At 35.6% G+C, this 20,218-nt stretch overlaps 1 protein-coding gene across 2 annotated transcripts in view; it reads right to left on the reverse strand.

Annotated features, from left to right (window-relative positions):
* Nucleotides 1-20,218, reverse strand: part of thoc5 (THO complex subunit 5) — an 88,154-nt gene that overhangs the window by 61,429 nt on the left and 6,507 nt on the right. The window contains exon 3 of one of the 2 annotated variants that reach the window (XM_081771174.1): nucleotides 8,417-8,554. In XM_081771174.1, the coding sequence (XP_081627300.1) occupies nucleotides 8,417-8,554 (138 nt within the window). Of the gene's footprint in view, nucleotides 1-8,392; nucleotides 8,555-20,218 lie in introns of both variants that reach the window. The other variant, XM_081771173.1, reaches the window with a different exon arrangement.

Below are 20,218 nucleotides of genomic sequence, written 5' to 3' on the forward strand. Positions count from 1 at the left end.
ATATACACAATGGAACATCACAAAACTATACAACTGCACATAACACACATTATTGCACATACAATCGCTCTTATTGTAGAAAATCCAAATTTCCTGCTTTTTTGTGGGGCACGCTGTAGTTCAAAATTATTCTGTCAGGTGGCAATGACACGGTGCAAGGTAGCTGTCTGTGGTGCAGATACAGAATTTTTGCATCCTACACTTTAACGCCTACAATGTTTACTACGTGGCCTATGCCACAGCTACCTTGCAAACGACAGTACAAACTTTATCTATCAACTAAAATAAATAAAGTCCTTGCCATTTTCATTGCAACATTACGAATGATTGAGCATTTGTGAGTTACTATACTGCAATTTTCACCATGAAAACTTGTAAAGTTATAGTACTTAGTGTAAAATTTTAACTAATTTGCACAATTAAAAAAAAAAAAAAAAATGAAAGATTTGAAATCAATAAAATTATTTGAATCATCTTGTATATTAATTATTAACTACGAATTATCCAAAAATCCGAGAAAACACACACACACAGGATTTAGGAATTACATTTCTGGGCTTTTGGCATCTAACGCCATGTTAGTCCCTCACGTCTCTCAGCTATCACACTATCTGAGGAAAGGGAAGGGAGAAAGCAGCCTGGGACCTACGTGTTAGGTGCCATCCTGGCATTTACCCAGTGTCAATGAGGAAAACGTCACTCAGGATGGCTGGCCTGAAAAAGTTTTATACTTTTCCGACCGAGTGTACCCACCGGGATCGCTGGCACCAAAAACGAGAACGCTAGCGACTATGTACACTAAAACAGTACACCACATAACTTCACTAATGACTTCATGTGATAGGGAATAGAATGAAGTAGGTAAGAAACATCTTTTCTCTTTAGTTATTTTCTTCCTCATTTAATAAAGCGTTTAGCAAACGCCCTTATAAAGTACTCCTTTTGTGTGTGTGATTATGCTTCCCTTATTTTCTGGTTTGACTATTCACTCCCTTTTCGGGATTTTTACATATTTACAAAGGAAGACAAATATGCTTCCGTTAGTTTTCGTTCCCAAATCTCCAGCACTGCGAGTATAAAGACTGTAATCAATAACCAACAGCAATGAAACAGCATTTACAGTCACGTCTAAGACATAAGCATGGTACACACTAAGTTATAGGAAGTTTTATGTGCAGCTAATGGTAAGTTGATAAAACGAAAGCTACTACCTGTACATTATTTATTTCCTAAATAGTTAAGCTTGTGAATTGTAAATCTAATTATCATTATGTCTTAAGGCTCTTCTCTCTCCTTATCAATTTGTCACCATTGCTGTGAGATCATAAAACATACTTTTCTTGCACAGATTACAAAATTTATGTGACTCAGTTAATAGTTATAATTTAAAAAAAAATAAATAAAAAAAAAACTATAGTCTAACCAAGCGAATAGAAGAAAAAGTGTGCTTTCTCTGCCTTTTAACCATTAGAAGCGGTGGACCCTCGCAATAATAGCGCTGTAATCGGGGTGGCTTCAAATCGTAACAAGTGTCTTAGGGAATAAGAACTAGCGGGTGAAAGTTTGTTTGAGAAGTAGCGTTTTTTTTTTTTTTTGTATTATTTCCAGTACTATTTGTTTCTAGTGAATGTGTGCCTAGTGAATGTGTGTGTGTTCAAGTGCTTTTTATTGGTTTTCAGTGTGTGGTGCTTTTTTCCTTCTTTTTTTAAGTAGTATAATCTGTAAAATATGCCTACGTGTTTTGTTCCTGGTTGCCGGTCAGGTTATCGTGGCGATAGCGAACCTAAACACTTCTTTACACCTCCCAGGGACGAGGCACTATTTGATAAGTGGGTCAGTGCAATTCCACGGAAAGACAGGAAACTAACCAGTAACAGTAGGATCTGTGACTTACATTTCGCGGGAGAACTTATAATTAAAGCAGATTCTTTCGTAATAAAAGGAGAAAAAGTTAAACACCTGAAGGAAAAGTGGAAACCTGGCGCAGTCCCACATATATTTCCCAATCTTCCCAAATATTTAACTACCCCTCAAATGTCGGAAGCCTCCTACTCAAAGGCAACTAAAAAACGTAGTAAAGAAGACCAAAGAAAGGGAATTAGACCTAGTGGGTTCTTTGATAAGTTCTAGATCCCCTCAAAATTCATCTATTTCCTCTGTTGAAAACTTTAACGCTTCAGATGTTCGTAAGACAATTGTGTCTCTCAAAAGAGAAATTAAAAATCTAAACCGAAAATTAGCTACAGCAAAGCGTAATTTATCCTCCGCTAGAGCAAGGATTAATTCTTTAGAGAGGGGTCTTAGCAAAGTCAAAGCTAAAGAAACAGCTGAAAAATATTTAAGCAAAAAGCAAAAGTTAATAAAAGATGCAATGTTAAAAAAAAAGTCAGGTTAAAAGTTCCAGAGGGATGAGGTACAGCAATGAATTCACACTGGAAAGTTTGCTATTAAAAATCAAATCTCCAAAACGGTACAAACATTGTTTAAAACACGAATTACTGCCACTTCCATCGTCGAGTCATTTAAGAAAGCTTTGCAAAGGACTTAGATGCACATATGGAATTAACCCACATGCTCTTAGAGCAATAACAGGATATTAGGAAGATGAAAGCGACGAAAATGAACGGCTAGGAGTGTTAATATTTGATGAAGTGAAGCTGAGAGAAGAAATTCAGTTCAACTCGTGCTCTCTTAAAGTTGACGGTTTCGTTGATTTGAGGGATAACACCCCAGATTTTCAAAAGAAAATGCTTGCAAATCACGCTTTGGTATTTATGTTTGTCCCACTTATGCACGACTGGATTCAACCAGTTGCTGTATATGCTAGCAAAAATGCGACACCTGGGGATATTTTGGCAAAAATTTTAATTCAAGTAATATTGCAGTTGGAACAATCTGGTGGCAGAGTAATAGGTTTCACTTCTGATGGGAGTCAGTCTAATAAAAAAGCATGGAAATCATTAGGAATTAGTGGGAAGAAAGGAAAAACACAGTGTCACATTTTGAACTCCGCTGATAATAAAATAAAATTGTGGGCAAATTCAGATGCTGTACATATATTGAAATGTATAAGGAATTATTTTTATGATAAAGTTCAAGTTTGTTATAAAGACACTCTTATCAATTTTTCTCACTACAGACTCCTTTATGCAGTAGAAACATCTGATGAATCTGCAGGACTTAGAACTTCTCCAAAACTTACCTCTGCTCACATAGACCCTAAGCCATTTGAAAGAATGAATGCAAAGCTCGCATTTCAACTTTCTAGCAACAGCGTTGCTGATAGTTTAAAATTTCTTCGCGAACTTGGATCGCAGGGCTTCGAAGATTCTGAAAATACTGAAATGTTCACAAGAGATTTAAATGACCTTGCAGATGCTCTTAATTCTCGTATTCCTTCGAAAGCTTTATACGAAAATTCAAATATGCATTCCATGCTAAAAATCTTTTTATCTGTCCTTAATTCCACCGTGAACACTTTTGCCTCTGAAAGAACGATTGAATCTTTGCGAGTAACAGTACAGAGCATTTTAGAAATGTCTGAGTTGCTATGGAGTAGAGGATGTTTTAACCGGAAAGCTCAATTAAGATCCATTACAGTGTCATTTTGGAATATTGAGATCCTTAAGCTGCGATGACCATCCATCCACAATAGATTTTCTGCAATTACACTTGCTGCAGTGTAGTATATATGTTCCTACTAAGCAAGCATTAACATCAAAAGGAAATTGTGAGTCAAAAAGTGAAGCGCCTCTTACGTTTTTCGTCAATCAAATGCGTCTTTTAGCCAATGAAATAGAACAAATAAACAAATCTACTAAATCTGCAGTTGAAGCTTCCATTAAAGAAAAAAATTGTTTTCGGACAACACGCCACACAGTTTCTTGACTGGGAAAGTGGAGTAATAGAAGGTGAAGGAAACGGCACTGTTAAGTCGTGCTTGGTCTATCGCTTAGTTGCCTATATTATTAAACACTCTTCAAAATTCATCTCGTGCGTACTTAGCAACAGATCTCTTACGAACAAAACTTGATTCATCTTTTACTAGGATAAAAGACAGCGGATCTTACAACGACCCACTTTAAACTTACCCCTCAGAAAGTATCTATCGTATTTTCCTACATTTCCTAAATTTTGGCTTGAAAAATCATGGGGTGGCCTATAATCGAGATTTTCCCCCTTCAGATCATAAGTCGTCAGTTCAAAATGACGTGTACACATATTATTTTGCAGCCTTCAATTTGAATCATTTCAGTTGTAACGGCATATCCACATTTCCTGTTTTAAACTATAAATATAAAAGCAAACAAATATTTTCCCACTCTAAGTTTTGCGCTTTTGCCCTCGAAATGAACAGCGACTTTTCAAACTATTTCTCTTCACTTGCACACCACCGACGAAGTTTTTTTCATCAACATCAAATCTGCGTCCAACTTCCCGCTTTCTGTGTTACTTTGCATAGCTGATAACTTGAAGTTTAAATTTCCCTGTGTAACTAGTATGCTCCTTTTTCATCGTCACTCAGAAACCAAATGATCAACTTTTCTGGAATAAATCAACTTTGATTTTCCTTACACTGCCGCTTAAATTAGTCACGTCACCAGACCTCCCAATACACAAAATCTGTCCTGTTGGTGATGACTCTTAGTTATGCGAGAGTTAAAGAAGAGGAAGGAGAGAGAAACATCTCAAAGTATTGTCTAATTGAACTTTCTCGTAAATTTAGTGTGGCATATATTCGAGATTTACTTTTTCTATCATCTCGTGTAAAGTCTAGGTGCGACCTATAGTCGCGCAAATACGGTATCTTCATTTTTACAAAATACAGTGAAAAGCTACAAAAAAGAGAAATATCATGTTAATTTCGTATTGTATTAAAGTAATGTATGTCACGATTATAGAGCGAATCGCGGTAATGCAGTGAAGAAACTTTCTGTGATTTAAAAAAAAAAAAAAAAAAAAAAGTTTCTTGTTAACTTTCTACGCTTCACCGACTTTTGTGTTTAGTTTCTACGAACAGCTGAAAAATGAACGACATAGACCAGGAAATTTATTCCAATCGTTACTCCCAGGAATGAAAATATATTTTAAAACATGATTAACCTATAGACTAGTCATCGTACTTTTTTATTTTTTACTTTATTTTATGTTTTTGTTTCAAGAATGAGTTTATACTGTTTTCGACAAGTGAGATTGTCTAATTTTTCTCTCGGAAAATTTCACAGGAAGACAGGAACTTCTCTATGTCTCTAGTTTACCAGTACCCGGAAGTCACCGACAAACATGTCAGCACACATCGAAATTGTATGATTTGTAGCTGTACTACTTCGCGATATAAGGTAACATTGTTCATAATTGAATTATTCATTATTAGCTGAAATGTTGATAGGTAAGATTGTTCATAATTGAATTATTCATTATTAGCTGAAATGCCGATAGGTAAGATAGTTCATATTGGAGTTATTCATTATTAGCTGAAATACCCATAGGTAAGATTGTTCATATTTGAGTTATTAATTACTAGCCAAAATGCCCATAGGTAAGATTGTTCATATTTGAGTTATTCATTATTAGCTGAAATTCCCATAGGTAAGACTTCATTCTTGAGTTATTCATTATTAGCTGAAATACTCATAGGTAAGTTTGTTCATATTGGAGTTATTCATTATTAGCTGAAATACCCATAGGTAAGATTGTTCATATTTGAGTTATTAATTACTAGCCAAAATGCCCATAGGTAAGATTGTTCATATTTGAGTTATTCATTATTAGCTGAAATGCTTATTCTTCGCACGAGAAGAGCATTTTTTGGGAAGTAGTTGAACCCTTTTGCTCCTTTAGGACACGCGCATAACAATAAAAAAAGGTTTTTTTTTGTTATTGTTATTTTTTCTATTCCCACTCTACTAATCACTCTTTCTCACTACTATGCCCATGGTAGTGAACTCGGACTCAAACAGCATCAGGAATGTCACATTTTATCTCAGCGACCTCGAAAATTATGGATTAGACACTAATATAGGTCGGGGTGACTCCACGTAGCGTAGTTCCTAACGTTCTCCCTTTTAGTGAGCGGTCCTAGGTTCAATTCCAGGTTGGGACACTTGGTCGAAAAAGTTAACAGCTTTTGGACGCCAGTCATCCTGAATGAGGTTTTCACCCATTCATACCAGGCAAATACTGGTCCTAGGCCGTTATTCATACGTAACATACTGGTCCTAGGCCGTTATTCATACGTAACATAATGGTCCCAGGCAGCTTCCTTCTTTTCCTATTCCTTTCTTCTTCCCCCAATTCCCAGGACAGTGTGAACGCCAAGGGATGTAATTCCTCATACGTGACAGGCTAACATTGCCATAGACTCCGAAAGCACAGAAATCTAATTCCTAATCGTAATATCAATCTGTCATACTCTCGATTTTTTTTTTTTTTTTTTTTTTTTTTTTTGCACGTCACCCTTCACCCCTTCTTCCTTGCTGAAAATGTAATGAAAATCTTAAACAGACCAGGGCCCGCTCATGTACCAAAAACAATCAAAATCAGTGAAAAGTCTAGAAGGAGTTACTCGTTAAATATCACCCATTCATTTAATTTATATAGATGCAACCTACAGCACCAATCAATAAGTAATTATTCAATAAGGAGGCCGTTCTGAACTTTCAAAGTACCGACCGAGGACGGCGAAAGAGCTCACCGAACATAACCGAAAATTGTTTTTTCTTAGCAGACAAAGGTGAGTGATTATTCTTTCAACTCTCATAATATAATCTGCGCGTCAAATAAAATACAAGGTAGAATGTTCTTTACCTGTCTGTTTCTTAATGGGATTTCAGTGTTGAACAGCAAATGTATTTATAAAACATATATCTACAATACATTATGTACGTGGGAACCAAATTCAATGTATTTCCACTAATTATTGAACATGCGTTTTAAGCACAGAAGGCAGGAAGGCTAAGCATTTATTTACAAGGAATTTCAAGATGTTCCTCCTTGGCTCTCTGTGTATCGTAGCTTCACGACTCAAACGAAAGTTTTCTTTTCTTTCTTCTTTTAAGATACATTGGTGCTATGTGAGAAGGATCTACAGCTTAAAGTGAAATCCAAACTGCCGTGTGGATTCGATTTATGTTCCAGGCTAGAATTCCAACCAGAGAAAAACCTGGGAACACGTACGCTAACCTCTCGGCCACTAACGAATATCATGTCCCGTGTTATGCTCTACGTTAAGGGAGAGTGAAATGCAATGACAATTCGTGAAATGATAATAAGCAACACTCCTACAGAAGATGGTATCGATATCATCATTTATGTTTGCCATTCTACCACAGCAGACAACTGGGCTATGCAATCCAAGGGTTTTACTGCCTGCTACAAATAAGACTTCCTAAATGTGTAAATATATAGAAAATGCAACCTGGAAGAATTTTAAGCAGCTTGAGAAATCTTTCGTTTAGAAATTACCAATTTTTGATCGAAAGCTATTTTCTTACTATACTTATAATATTTGGCTGGTATATACATAATTCCAGAAACTAATTTTCTCTTAATTTTGAAGTGCTGAATTATGTCTCTTATAGATGACTACTAAAGGAACTAAACGGGCGCATGATTAAAACAATTAAATTAAACTCGGAAATTTCTCTAAAGGAACAGAACTACAGCAATATAACTATTACCTTACACTCAGGAATAACTAACTGTTTGTTAATTCTGAAATTTTCAGTGAAAATGGACTCAATGGCGTCCATCTTGTGAAGTGGATTGTCGCATCAAGAGAACAATGGCTTAAGAAATATTCTCAGATTGAGAATCTCCAACTAAGCTACACCTGTAATTTCGAACAATCAGTGAAACTGACAAACATTTAAGTATTGAAAGCTTCTATAATTATTAGAAACTATGAACTGATGTCATGTTGCCTTTTTTACTATTTACTGTTTTTCCAACATACTAGTAGAGCTTTAGCGAAAAAATAAAAAATACAATTGAAGTCATAATAGGTGATTGGAACAGGAATATTAGTGTAATGAATCCATTACATTTGATTCAAACTATTCATTATAGTATGGTTTATGCATTTTGTTTTCAGAGTAAGATAAACCACGCTGTCAATGTTCTCTTATAATAATAATAATAATAATAATAATAATAATAATAATAATAATAATAATAATAAAGTTGATGACGAAGGTGGCGGGTTCCTATTGAAAATTTCAGCAATAATAAATATTTTGAAGCATACTTGAGAGTAAGTCAATGATCTGCGGTAAATATAATACTACACATAGTAGGACAATTATTAAAATTTAGGTACACAAGTAATTTTTATTCAATCCTGAATTTGCTCAGTTATCTGGGCCATGCTCAATTAATAATGAAAGTGATCTACCTTAAAATTCTGCTGATTTTTTACCTTATCCCCACTTTTCTCCTTCAAATGAAGGATCTCTTCCATCAGTGAACGGATCTCTTGGCAGGTGGCGCGGAACAGCTCCATATCCTTCTCAGGATCTCGAGCTTCAGCCTCCTCCTCTTCGTATTGAATAACATTCTGGAATCAATAAAATACATACTTTAGTTTATCGTTCTTGTTACTTTTCGCAATTACAAATAACAGTAACTAACACTTAGCTAATATGTGTCCTGGGAATCATAATCGAATAATTATAATGATTATGATGAATATGATGTTATGATTTTGAAAATCAATTCTGTTGCCGTCGATAGCTACACATTAATGAATGGCTTCGGATTTAGTAATAATTTTGCAAGCTATTTCACTTAGTTTTTTTTTTTCTCCCACAAAAACAAGGCAACCTTAAAAAGAATTTGGATTTCATTATAAACAGCTTCATTCAAAAACGCAAAACTCTTGTGACTTTAAATTGCACATGTAACACAATCTTCGAGATTTGTACACAGGCTATAATTTGAAGCAATATGTGTATTGGTTAGACACGAAGAAGAGAAATAAAATAGCAACTGAAGTAAACAGAAGTGAGCGTAGATTGTATAAATCGCCAAGCTTTGGGTTAAAATGTGTTGTGACTGTCAACAGGATTGTGCACAGCTAGTAGGTTTTATTGGATAAGATTGGGTTTTATTACATTTTCTACGTACCGTACATTTAAAGCCCCGATAAAGTCCTTTAACTGTCAAAAGTAACAACAGCGTAATACACAGTAAAAATAGGTTACTACCGTAGAGTGGACAAATAGGTATCAAGATAATTAATATTTTTGATTACATGTAATGATTGAACTTACATGTTCTGGTTACACTGATTGTGAGATGGCAAGGCAGGCGTGTGAATGTGAAGAAAGCGTCTATCGCACATTTGGGACAACCACTGCATTTACTGTCAAGTATACGGAAAGTTGCCTTAAATTTATGCAACAATTTCGCTAACTTTTAATATGATGGTTTCGGGATGACCGGATGACGACGATGAAGCTCACCTGCAGATTTTCGTGTTGTACCATGCTTGTACCCACAGAGCAATAGTAATTCCACACGATGTTCAGGTACCCTAATCCCCAACACGAACTACATAACAACAACATTATTAGTACTATAAATATTTTAACTATGTTTATCAATTTAAGAATGACAACGTAACACACCAACGTTACCGAATTACTTTGTAACAATTCGCCTCGGGATACTAACAACTTAAAACTTATCAGTTTACTGCAAATTATAAATATAAACGCATTAGTGGACATACACCAAGAAAGAAAATAAAACTACAATCATTACTAAAAGCCTCTTTATGTATGGTGTAAAACCATTACTATTGTTTTATAATAGTCTGTCACTAAAGTTGTAATTTTAAGGTTAAAATGTGTGAGTGCATATGAAGGAGAATTGTTTACGATATTAATTTCCAACGTTGGAGCATATATAACGCAGAAAACCAGTAATTTATGTTCACAAGTGTGTTGTTTGTTAATTACAACTGCTCTATGTAATTTTATACGATAATGTGTTTTTTACACTACTTCGTCGCGCATATTAACCGTTGTTGACGAGCCTTCTCCATACAGACGCATTCTGCCCCGGCCCCTTGCTGCACTTCTATCTTGACGTCGTTACTGGTGCCAACTACTCCCTACGGACGCAACTCCTGCTGCGCCCATGCCCTGACTCGGTTAGATAGCATTATCGTTTTCAGTGACTACCTAATACAAGTTCTTATTGGGTAAACTTCACAATACATGCTCCAGTTCTTCATTCGCATCAAATAGTTTTCTTTATACTTATATATATATACGCACATATATATATATATATATATATATATATATACATATATATATATATATACATATATATATATATATATATATATGTTGTAATAGCTTTAGTGTTAGATATTGCTAATAACATATCGGATTGTTGTTAGTTTTTTCACGTGGTTAGGTATCGTTTGATTACGTTAATGACATCTAGTGCGAGTGCGTTGTGTGTGGTGAATCTCTTGTTAGGTCGGTTTGCTAAGATGATGGAAGTACTGTGTTGAGATATAACTTTGTATTATTAGTTCTCCTGTAATGGTTGTGATATAAATTTACTTTGGCATTACTCGAGCAGACGGTTCTCAAAAAATTGTCACATTTCTTTTATTTTTAGGTCAGGTAAGAACTTTTTTCTTTTCTTTACTTTTTTAATTTCTTATAGCAAAGCATGCACTAAATGAGGAGTTCCATTACTAGTTGCAGATTCATTTCACAAGGGCTCAGCATAAATTCAATGTGGACGTATGTCATAAAAACAATAGTGCATAAAACACGAACCAACTTTGCCTAGATGGCTAGTAAAAAAGCACGAATGCTATCTAACCGAGCCAGATCAGGAATACAATAGGAGAGCCCGAGCGGTAGTGACGGGGTGCGTTCGCAGGGAGCAGGCGCGTCAGCGACGGGAGTATAAGTATAAACTAGGGATGGCCAATTCCGGAATTTTTACTTTCCGGAATCCGGAAAGTAAAATCGGAAAATTCCGGAATTCGGAAAAATTCCGGATTTCGGAAAAAATCCGGAATTCAGAAAAAATCCGGAATTCGGAAAAATTCCGGATTTCGGAAAAAATCCGGAATTCAGAAAAATTCCGGAATTAGGGAAAATTCCGGATTTCGGAAAAAATCCGGAATTCGGGAAAATTCCGGATTTCGGAAAAATTCCGGATTTCGGAAAAAATCCGGAATTCGGAAAAAATCCGGAATTCGGAAAAAATCCGGATTTCGGAAAAAATATTTTTTCTTTTTGTAATCCTAAGAATTTTGTTCAAATGCAAACGAACAAATTACCTTTTTGTAATCCTAAGAATGTATGATGCAAGTTAAGCTGAAACTTACATCCTAAAGTATACAGTACTCAATCTTCCCATGGTTAATGAGATGTAGTCCAAAAGTACGATGTACTCCTAATATTTAATTTTTGTTTTAATGTGATATTGTCCAGAGGTAAGACATATATCACACTGAGATAAACAACTTGACATAATGAAGATGTTATTATACGTAGTTTTCCAGAAAATCGTGAGAAACGATTTTTTATGAAGTTAAAATATGCGTCGCTTGTTGCCAGTGTGATGTAATTGATAACTTTTATGCTGGAATACTCTTATTATTATTATTATTATTATTATTATTATTATTATTATTAATCGTTTATGTACTGTAAAAGAAAAATATGAACCGTTAAGTAGTAGATTTTATCTGTTGTTTTTTGATATCTTCTAACAGTAATAACAAATTGCTTGTAAATACGCAATGATTATCAAGGACAATGGCATATTAATGTAAGGACTACTCTGCAGACTAGCAATAAACAATAAACCATAACAGATAAACAATAGTCCCCCCCCCCAAAAAAAAGTAACTAACTTGGGCACGTCAGAATGTTCGCGAGAATATAGGGACGCATTGAGACTAGCAAAAAACGTGGTGTTATTATTACTCAAAGGGCCGTACCATGGAGGCTTTAACGTTAATGTTAATGGCACCAATGAGCACTTACTTGCTCTAACGGTTAACCTCATTTTTGAGATGATTCTTAGAAGTGGGCGTGTTGGCATGCAGTTGGAGTACTAACGATTTGCGTCACTATCGAACACTAACGTAGCACTAGCGACGTTTAAAGTCGAAATTGGAGTCTGACATAAGTGGCTTGTCAACTTCACGGACATTATATTTTCCTTGAATGCGAGAATTTTGCGCCCGGGAAATTTGCGCCCTACCACAAAAATAGGAAAAAATGCGCTCGCAATATATTTGCACTGGGATGTTTGCGCCCTACCCCAAAAAGAGGGGAAAATGCGCCGGCTATATATTTGCACTGGGATGTTAGCGCCCTACAATTCAACTTCTTATTGTATTGTGTAAAGTAACTTCCACTCGCACTTGAACTAGGCTTGCCTCTCATCGTCTCACTGAGTTATTCTATCCGTTATAATATTCCGAACAAATGAAAAAAATACAATTTTCGTTCACTAAAGGGCAATCCATACAAATACAATTTTTCATTATACTACAAAATTTACAATAAACGTATAAATGACTGATATATAATTATTTATTAATATAATCAAAGAGTATAATTTAATCTACAAAAGGCTGTTTGGCTCTACCCAGATATCTCTGTTCACAATAATTGCGAGTTGTTTGGCTTTTCAGGACACAAAATATAGAAAAGAAAATGTAAAGTGAATGTAAAATCAGTTCAGTAATATTATCAAGAAAACTATGTACAGTGTGTTTACTTGCTGGAATTACACTTCAAACACACAATTGCGTTCAGTCGTTCTTTCAGGAAAAATGTTCCGGGGGGCACATTTAGTATTCCGGAGGGGGGTCACTGCTGATACTATTCTATTTATTATTATATTATAGACGTATTATTTTGGTCTCCTCCGAGGGGGCACTCTGAGAGCTCTGGGGAGGCCAGTGTTCCCCCAAAATCATCTCTGGAAGAAGCAGTGATTGCGTTGATCCGTTGTGTTCTTTTGGCTTATATTGAAGTTTATTCTCCCCTTATATAGCCACAATGAAAATAAATCACAAATGGCATGGTTGTGGGGGGAGGATTGTTTATGCTGTAATGTCAGCCCCTCCGAGGAAATGCGTAAGCTCCAGTAGGTTCTTTTATTTCGCAGGGCTCAAACTTCCCGGTGGAGGTACATCGCAGGCGCAATTTTCCCTGTTCTTGAGGTAGGGCGCAAATTTCCCAGACGCAAAATTCTCGACACCGTTCGAATGACCTCGGAAGACGATATCTTTTTCAATACTTTTTTTTATATTCTTTTACTCGAGATTTCTTCATAGCTTCTTATTAAAATACTTACTAATATATCCTCATTTTATTGTCCTAACCAATCAATATGGGTATGTTGTCAGTAAAATATTTAGATTGATCGAGCCTCTGGTGTGTAACCACAGTATTTCATAAATTGCCCCCATTAGAAATCTTGGCTAAACGAACCAATATATATTGCCAATAAAATAGTTTAGAATGATTGAGCCCCTGGTAAATAACCACAGTATTTCGTGACAGACCCCCCCCCCTTCCTATTACCATATTCTAGCTACGTGCCTGACTCAGCTAATTCTCTACATTCTTTACCAAGCACACATTTTCTAAAGCGGAAAATGCTCTCTAAATACCTAAGCTCATTATTTTCAGCAGATGCACAAACTGGGTAACATTCTATCTACATGAATTTTATATATGTCGATTACTGGAAACCGCTTCTCGCTATTTATTACCATATTTACTATATAATGATTAACGTTAAAACCGGAAATGGTTGATTTGTACCGCTTCCGGTTTGAATATTACATTCATCAGGGAACTCGATTCTTAACTATTGACTCTGTACATCATGGCCAAAATTGATTGGTAATCCATCAGATAGTTCTTGAGACTGTTTGTTTCACTGACGGACAGAATGAATATATGGCTATAGAGTTTTGATAAACTAAATTCGTTAATGAGTGATGATGGAACAAATATAAGAAAGGGAACCAAGAATACCACCGGGAAAATTTTCGAACACAAAATTAGCCATCGAAAACCCACATGTCCTGGGTTAGAATACCATAGATGAAAACTCTACCACTGAGTCATCAATCACCCGCTTATTAGTTTTGTTAACTATTATATTAATATAAATTAATGAATGCCTGCTTATGTTAATTATTGAACAATTACATTGTATACTTCGTAAAGTCAAAAATTATAAATTTGTATTTACTGTACATACAATGAGCGCAGAAAGTGTTCGTACACCTATGCTATTGAAACGAGAATGCCTGCGAAAAAGAAACAGAAAATTTAAGAAGTGTAATAACACACACAATATGAATAATGAAAACTAAGCTTTATGAATATATCAATAAAGAACCACAAAGACAAGTTTAATGGTCAGAAAGTAAATAAATTCCGTAGAAAATGTATAGAGTAGACGCAAAACGTGATCGTACACCTGACGTACGAATACGAAACAAAGATACCACAACTGGGGTTCACTAGTGTTCACCTGAGTATACACCTCTGTATAGCATGACGAGTAACAGAATGAGTTTAGTTGTGAATAGGAGTGAAAAAACTGCACGGTGGGCTGTCGAAATGGGAAGCAACCGAACAGAAACAAATGAGGAGACAAGAAAAGTAATTATTAAAGTGCATAAGAAGGGTAAGTCTTTGAGAAAGATAGCAAACTTCAGGGGCAGTTCCAGAGGGGGGCGATCGGGGCCATCGCCCCCCCCACAAGAGGAAACTTTCTTATTTTATATATAAATAAACCCATCCATAACAAGTTTGGAGCTCTTAAAAGTAGCAGTATTACTGCCGACCGCCCCTTCCCCAGAAGTCCGTCCTGGATCCGCCCCTGTATAGAGTAGCCACAATCGAGTATTTTTCGCTGTATGTTTGGAGTCGTTGTCTTGCTGAACAATAAATTGTTTTCAAGAACCATCTTCTGCGCACTAGTATGGAGATATTCCTTTAATATGTTAATATACACTTTGTGGATCATCACTCCATCGATAAGGTGAAGACGACCCACTCCTGAGGCACTCATACAACCCCAGACGAGCACGGACCCTCCTCCGTGTCTTACTTTAGGGACGAGATTTTGAGGATTCATCTCTGTATTCACCTTGCGCCATACCATACGCCTCCCATTGGACTCGATAAAATTAAATTTACTTTCGTCCGAAAATATGACCCTATTCCAGAAAGAAGCCTGATACCTTATCTTTATACTCTTTTTCAAACTTTAGTCTCTTTATACGATTTGTCTTATTCACCCAGAACATTTTCCTGGCTATCCGACCATAATACCCTGCAAATATTCCGCACTGTACTGGCTGATACTTTAACACCGCGTGTTTCTAGATACGTTGCCAATTGCACAGCACTACTTTTTGGAACCTTTTTTCTTTCCCTAATAATGTAACGTTTAACTTGTTCACTCAACACTCTTGGTCTTCTAGTTTTTTTTTATTATTTTTTTAAATTATTTTTTTATGGTTTCGCACAGTGATAGAAACATTATACATCGCAATTATTGTTTGTACTGTTGAACGAGGCCTGTCTGCAAGGTTTGCCAGGGGCGGATCCAGGACGTACTTCTGGGGGGGGGAGCGGTCGGCGGTAATACTGCTACTTTTAAGAGCTCCAAACTTGTTATGGATGGGTTTATTTATATATAAAATAAGAGTTTCCTCTTGTGGGGGGGGGACGATCGGGGCGATCGCCCCCCTCTGGATCCGCCCCTGACTCTATAATACCTTGAAACAGCTTCGCACACCTCCCCAATCCCCAGACATGAACCCCATAGAACATCTATGATCTGTTCTGGAGACAAGAATCAGAAGGCACAGCTCGTCTACTAAAGAAGGCCTAAGAAAAGCTATTCAAGAAGAATGGGGCATAATCAGTCCCGAAGCTACAGAACTACGAACTACTACAGGTGAAATCAATGCCACGAAGACTACAGACAATCATTAACGCACAGGGTAATCCCACAAAATATTAAATAACGTAATATACTTTATAAGCATTAATTCAAGCATAAGTGTACGGTGACTTTTTGCGTTTACAAAAAAGGAATTCTCTCTTTTCTTCTGAACAAAACAGTGATTGTCTTTGTTTGGCCTTTCTCTTGTATATAGAAATAAAATGTATGAATGTGTAGTCTTAATTCTGCTTATATATATATTTTCCACCTCCCGTTCTCATGCTAGCTGTTTTCAATATAAAGTATGCACGGTGTACGAACACTTTCTGCGCTCACTGTAGGTATGTTGACAATAAGCGAATGTTATTAGAATATTTGTTGAGATTTATTTTCCTTCACTGCCTTTCGCCTGGTTAGAAAGTAGTTTGCAGTGCTTTGGAGCAGCTGCAGGTGGGAACGCGATAATGTTTGAGACATACCGGCGACTTTTTTGTGTGTGAAAATAAGACCTTTCTCATAAAGTAGTAAATAACTGCAGTAGCAATTGTCTACGTAAATGATAAAGACATATCCAACTACAAGAAATTAATACAGTATATATAGCCTATTCATTATTGTGTTTCTCTTTTAACAGCTATTAGCTAAGGATGGATAATTCCAGAATTTTTACTTTCCGGAATCCGGAAAGTAAAATCGGAAAAATTCCGATTTTTTCTAAATTCCGGATTTTTTCCGAACGTCGGAATTTTTCAGAAAATCCGGAATTTTTCCGAATTCCGGAATTTTACTGAATTCCGGAATTTTTCCGAATTCCGGAATTTTACTGAATTCCGGAATTTTTCCGAAATCCGGAATTTTTCTGAATTTCGAAATTTTTCCGAATTCCGGATTTTTTCTGAATTCCGGAATTTTTCCGAATTCCGGAATTTTTCTGAATTCCGGAATTTTTCCGAATTCCGGAAAGTAAATTTTCCGATTCCGGAAAATTTTGGCCATCCCTAGTATAAACGAAGATGGTGGAAGAGCACACTTATACATACAATACTTTCACTATCACTCAAAATTCATTTCAATATGCTGTTCACTGCAAGGATATTATAAAATAGAGGATCTGTCCATACTACAAAATCGCGAAGCCATACGTCACAGTTTCGCCACAACTCTGCTCGTTCCGCGCCTATGAGATCGCAATGTTTTGAGCCAACAATCATGGCGAAAACGAGAGTAGCCAATCAGATTCGGTTGTTGTGCAGATGCTCGGTTGTTTTCTGGCTTCATTGAGGTAATAGGGTGAAGATATATGTGGGCAGATCCTCTATTTTATAACATCCTTGGTTCACTGACAGTAATTACTTATATTCACACTCCATTCACGAAAAATGTTTCACATTGTATTTTACCTACTAATTTGCTATTTGGTAGAATTGTCTGCTCGAGTGAACCCTTTACTTTTACTTTACGTGGATTTTTTTAAAATACTGTTTTTTTTTTTTTTTTTTTTTTATTTTTATTTTTATGACTCTGCCTGACATATACTCCATAATTTTGAAACTGTGGTATGTAGTATTATATATTTCATTGTAGTTTATTGGCGTTACGAGGGGCTTGCTCCTTACGTGCGGATTTTTTTAAATATTGTTGTCAAATACCATGTTTAAAATATGGCGATGTGATTTTGGTTCCAAAATAGTGTGAAAGATACTTTGTATAGCATAAAGTTATAACTGAAGCGGGCTTTCTTAACTTTATTCCCGATTATAAACTTTTGAATACATGATCTAGTTGATCTTCGTAGTATCGAAAGTGTTGTTTGTAATTATTTTTTGCTTGCCTCTCTCAAAGCGTGGAATTTGTGTTGTGGTATTTTGTTTAATTTCTTAAATAGTGTGAACGATTGATATTATCTATAGCATCGGATTATATAGCTGACGCGTATTTATATCTAGTAAGGGAACTCCTCGTAAAGTGAATCTCCACACGTAACTTCAACTACTACCCTAAGAAACAATTTCTTGACACCTTGAGTAAATTTCGTGATGAAATAATTGCATATAATAAGATAGCAGGGTAGAATTTAGGACATAATGGCAGGAGGACAAAATGGCAGGGGACATAATGGCAGGAAATAAAGGCAGGAGGACAAAATGGCAGCGGACGAAATGGCAGGAGGACGAAATGGCAGCGGACAAAATGGCAGGAGGACGAAATGGCAGCGGACGAAATGGCAGAAGGACAGAATGGCAGGAAGTTAATTTGGCAAAAATTATAAGTCCTAGGGCTCATATTTTTAGGGTTCACCTATTGTGTTTGTTAGTAGGTAACGGTTCTCGATTTATTCATTTCTACCTCAAATGTCCAAAGCATATAAATACAGCTAAATTGAACCAAGAGCGTAAAAAGGGTAAATATCAGTTATCCATGTCTTAACTTTTTTCTTAAATTTATTTCTTTTTAACCATATTCCAATTGATATCTTGGTTTTATATTAATTCTAAGTAGTACAACTTTTATTTATGACGAAAGAATTTTCCCGTGGACTCCCTCTGAATTTCTCTCAGGGTCTAGCTACCATGTGACAAAGAATTAAATCTACTAACTGCTTTCACACACAATATAATTTTGAAACTTGGGAGCCTAGTGGTATCTTTGTGTCTGTAGTATGTAATAATGCTGATACGTTATTCTCTTGAACATCTTAATGGTATTTGACGTTTGACTTCAGAAGACTGAGTTTAGCCTCCAAGTACAAGTTGCCTATAGTTAAAACATATCAGATGTACGATCTTGTTTAATAAAACCTGCCCCTTCCCCTCCTCTATCTGAAAAGCCCTATATTGTTATTCACATATGAAATTCAAAGACAAAGGCAATCGTCTTTATCCAGTCATATTTTTATTTCAAGTGTAAGTATTAAAATGTGCTACGCATGGTTGCAAGAGGCTTGTTTTTTTTTTTTTTTTTTTTTTTTTTTTTTTTTTTTTTAATACTGAATTTAGGTACCTAATATTGGAACTAATTTTCTTCATGAATTGATGTAAGAAGCGGCCGCGTGATTTTCGACTAATTATTTCATCTATTATATTCCCAAAATCATTAAACGATGAAAAGTTTAAAATTATTATACACTCATATACTTTGTAATGTCTCCTTGTAAAAGTTCTATTAAAGAACAAGATTAACAACACGATCCAACCACGGAAAAGAAAAGAAACAACACGTCCTATGAAAAACTAGTACGCAAACGGATTTTCCAGTGGCATCAAAATATGTTAGATAAAATCTTTCAAAGTGATGGTATCAAAGTATATTCAAGGCGATGGTGTCAAAATATTTCAGATAAAAACTTTCAAGGTGTCTATTTTGAAAGAAATTGAAAAAAAAAAACATATTTTCCACATAATAAAAAGGAACCAGCATAAACAGTGCCTTTCTAAAACCAAAATAGTTTTTGTGATACTATAAAACCTGGCGTTTTAAAACAATTATGATCATTCGACCTACACCTGCTAATAGTGTAGTTTGGTATATTCAATCTGCATCCAGGATGAACCAACCAGGACTGACAGTCGTGAAGGGAGGCCTGAGTTTGTGAGTATATGCACTGTGCTGATGAACTTTTGCATGACATATTGTCGTGAAAGGAGGACTACGTAACATTTAAAAACACACGAGAGTATCAGGGATTTCTCCTTGATAGACCCCAACCACTGTACTTCTTATGTTTTATATCATGATTTTATAAATATTGTTTGTTTCTATATTGTTATTATCCAAGGTGACGGTTTTAATAAATACCCCAAATGAATGACACTTGTCCTTTTATTAGCATTCTAATTACTTAACGTGACAATTGATTGTTGCTATATTCAGTAAGAGATTAATATCATATTACATCACTGGTATCTATGAGCAACGAGATAACAACAGTGGAAGACAAACTTCGTTCTTCTCAAACTTGATACTTTGAAAAAAACTTATGAAAGTAGTTTCGTTATCCAAATACATATTCAATCAAATCAGTTTCAGAAGTAGCATTAATCTTATAATAACATAATGGCTGTAAGAGTTACCATGAAAATGTATTTTGTATGTTTTCTTTTTTTCGTAATTCAGAGATTTTTTTCTGAATTTCACTGGAGTTATGAGGAACATTAAATTATCAGGCATTCCACTTTAATCGCTCCCCTTTCATCCCCAATAGATATTGGGTATATTTACAGCTTAGTGCAGCTTAAAGGAACCATGATCGTGC

The sequence above is a fragment of the Thermobia domestica genome, chromosome 9 (assembly GCF_964235325.1).
Source record: "Thermobia domestica chromosome 9, izTheDome1.hap1.1, whole genome shotgun sequence".
Lineage (NCBI taxonomy): Eukaryota > Metazoa > Arthropoda > Insecta > Zygentoma > Lepismatidae > Thermobia > Thermobia domestica.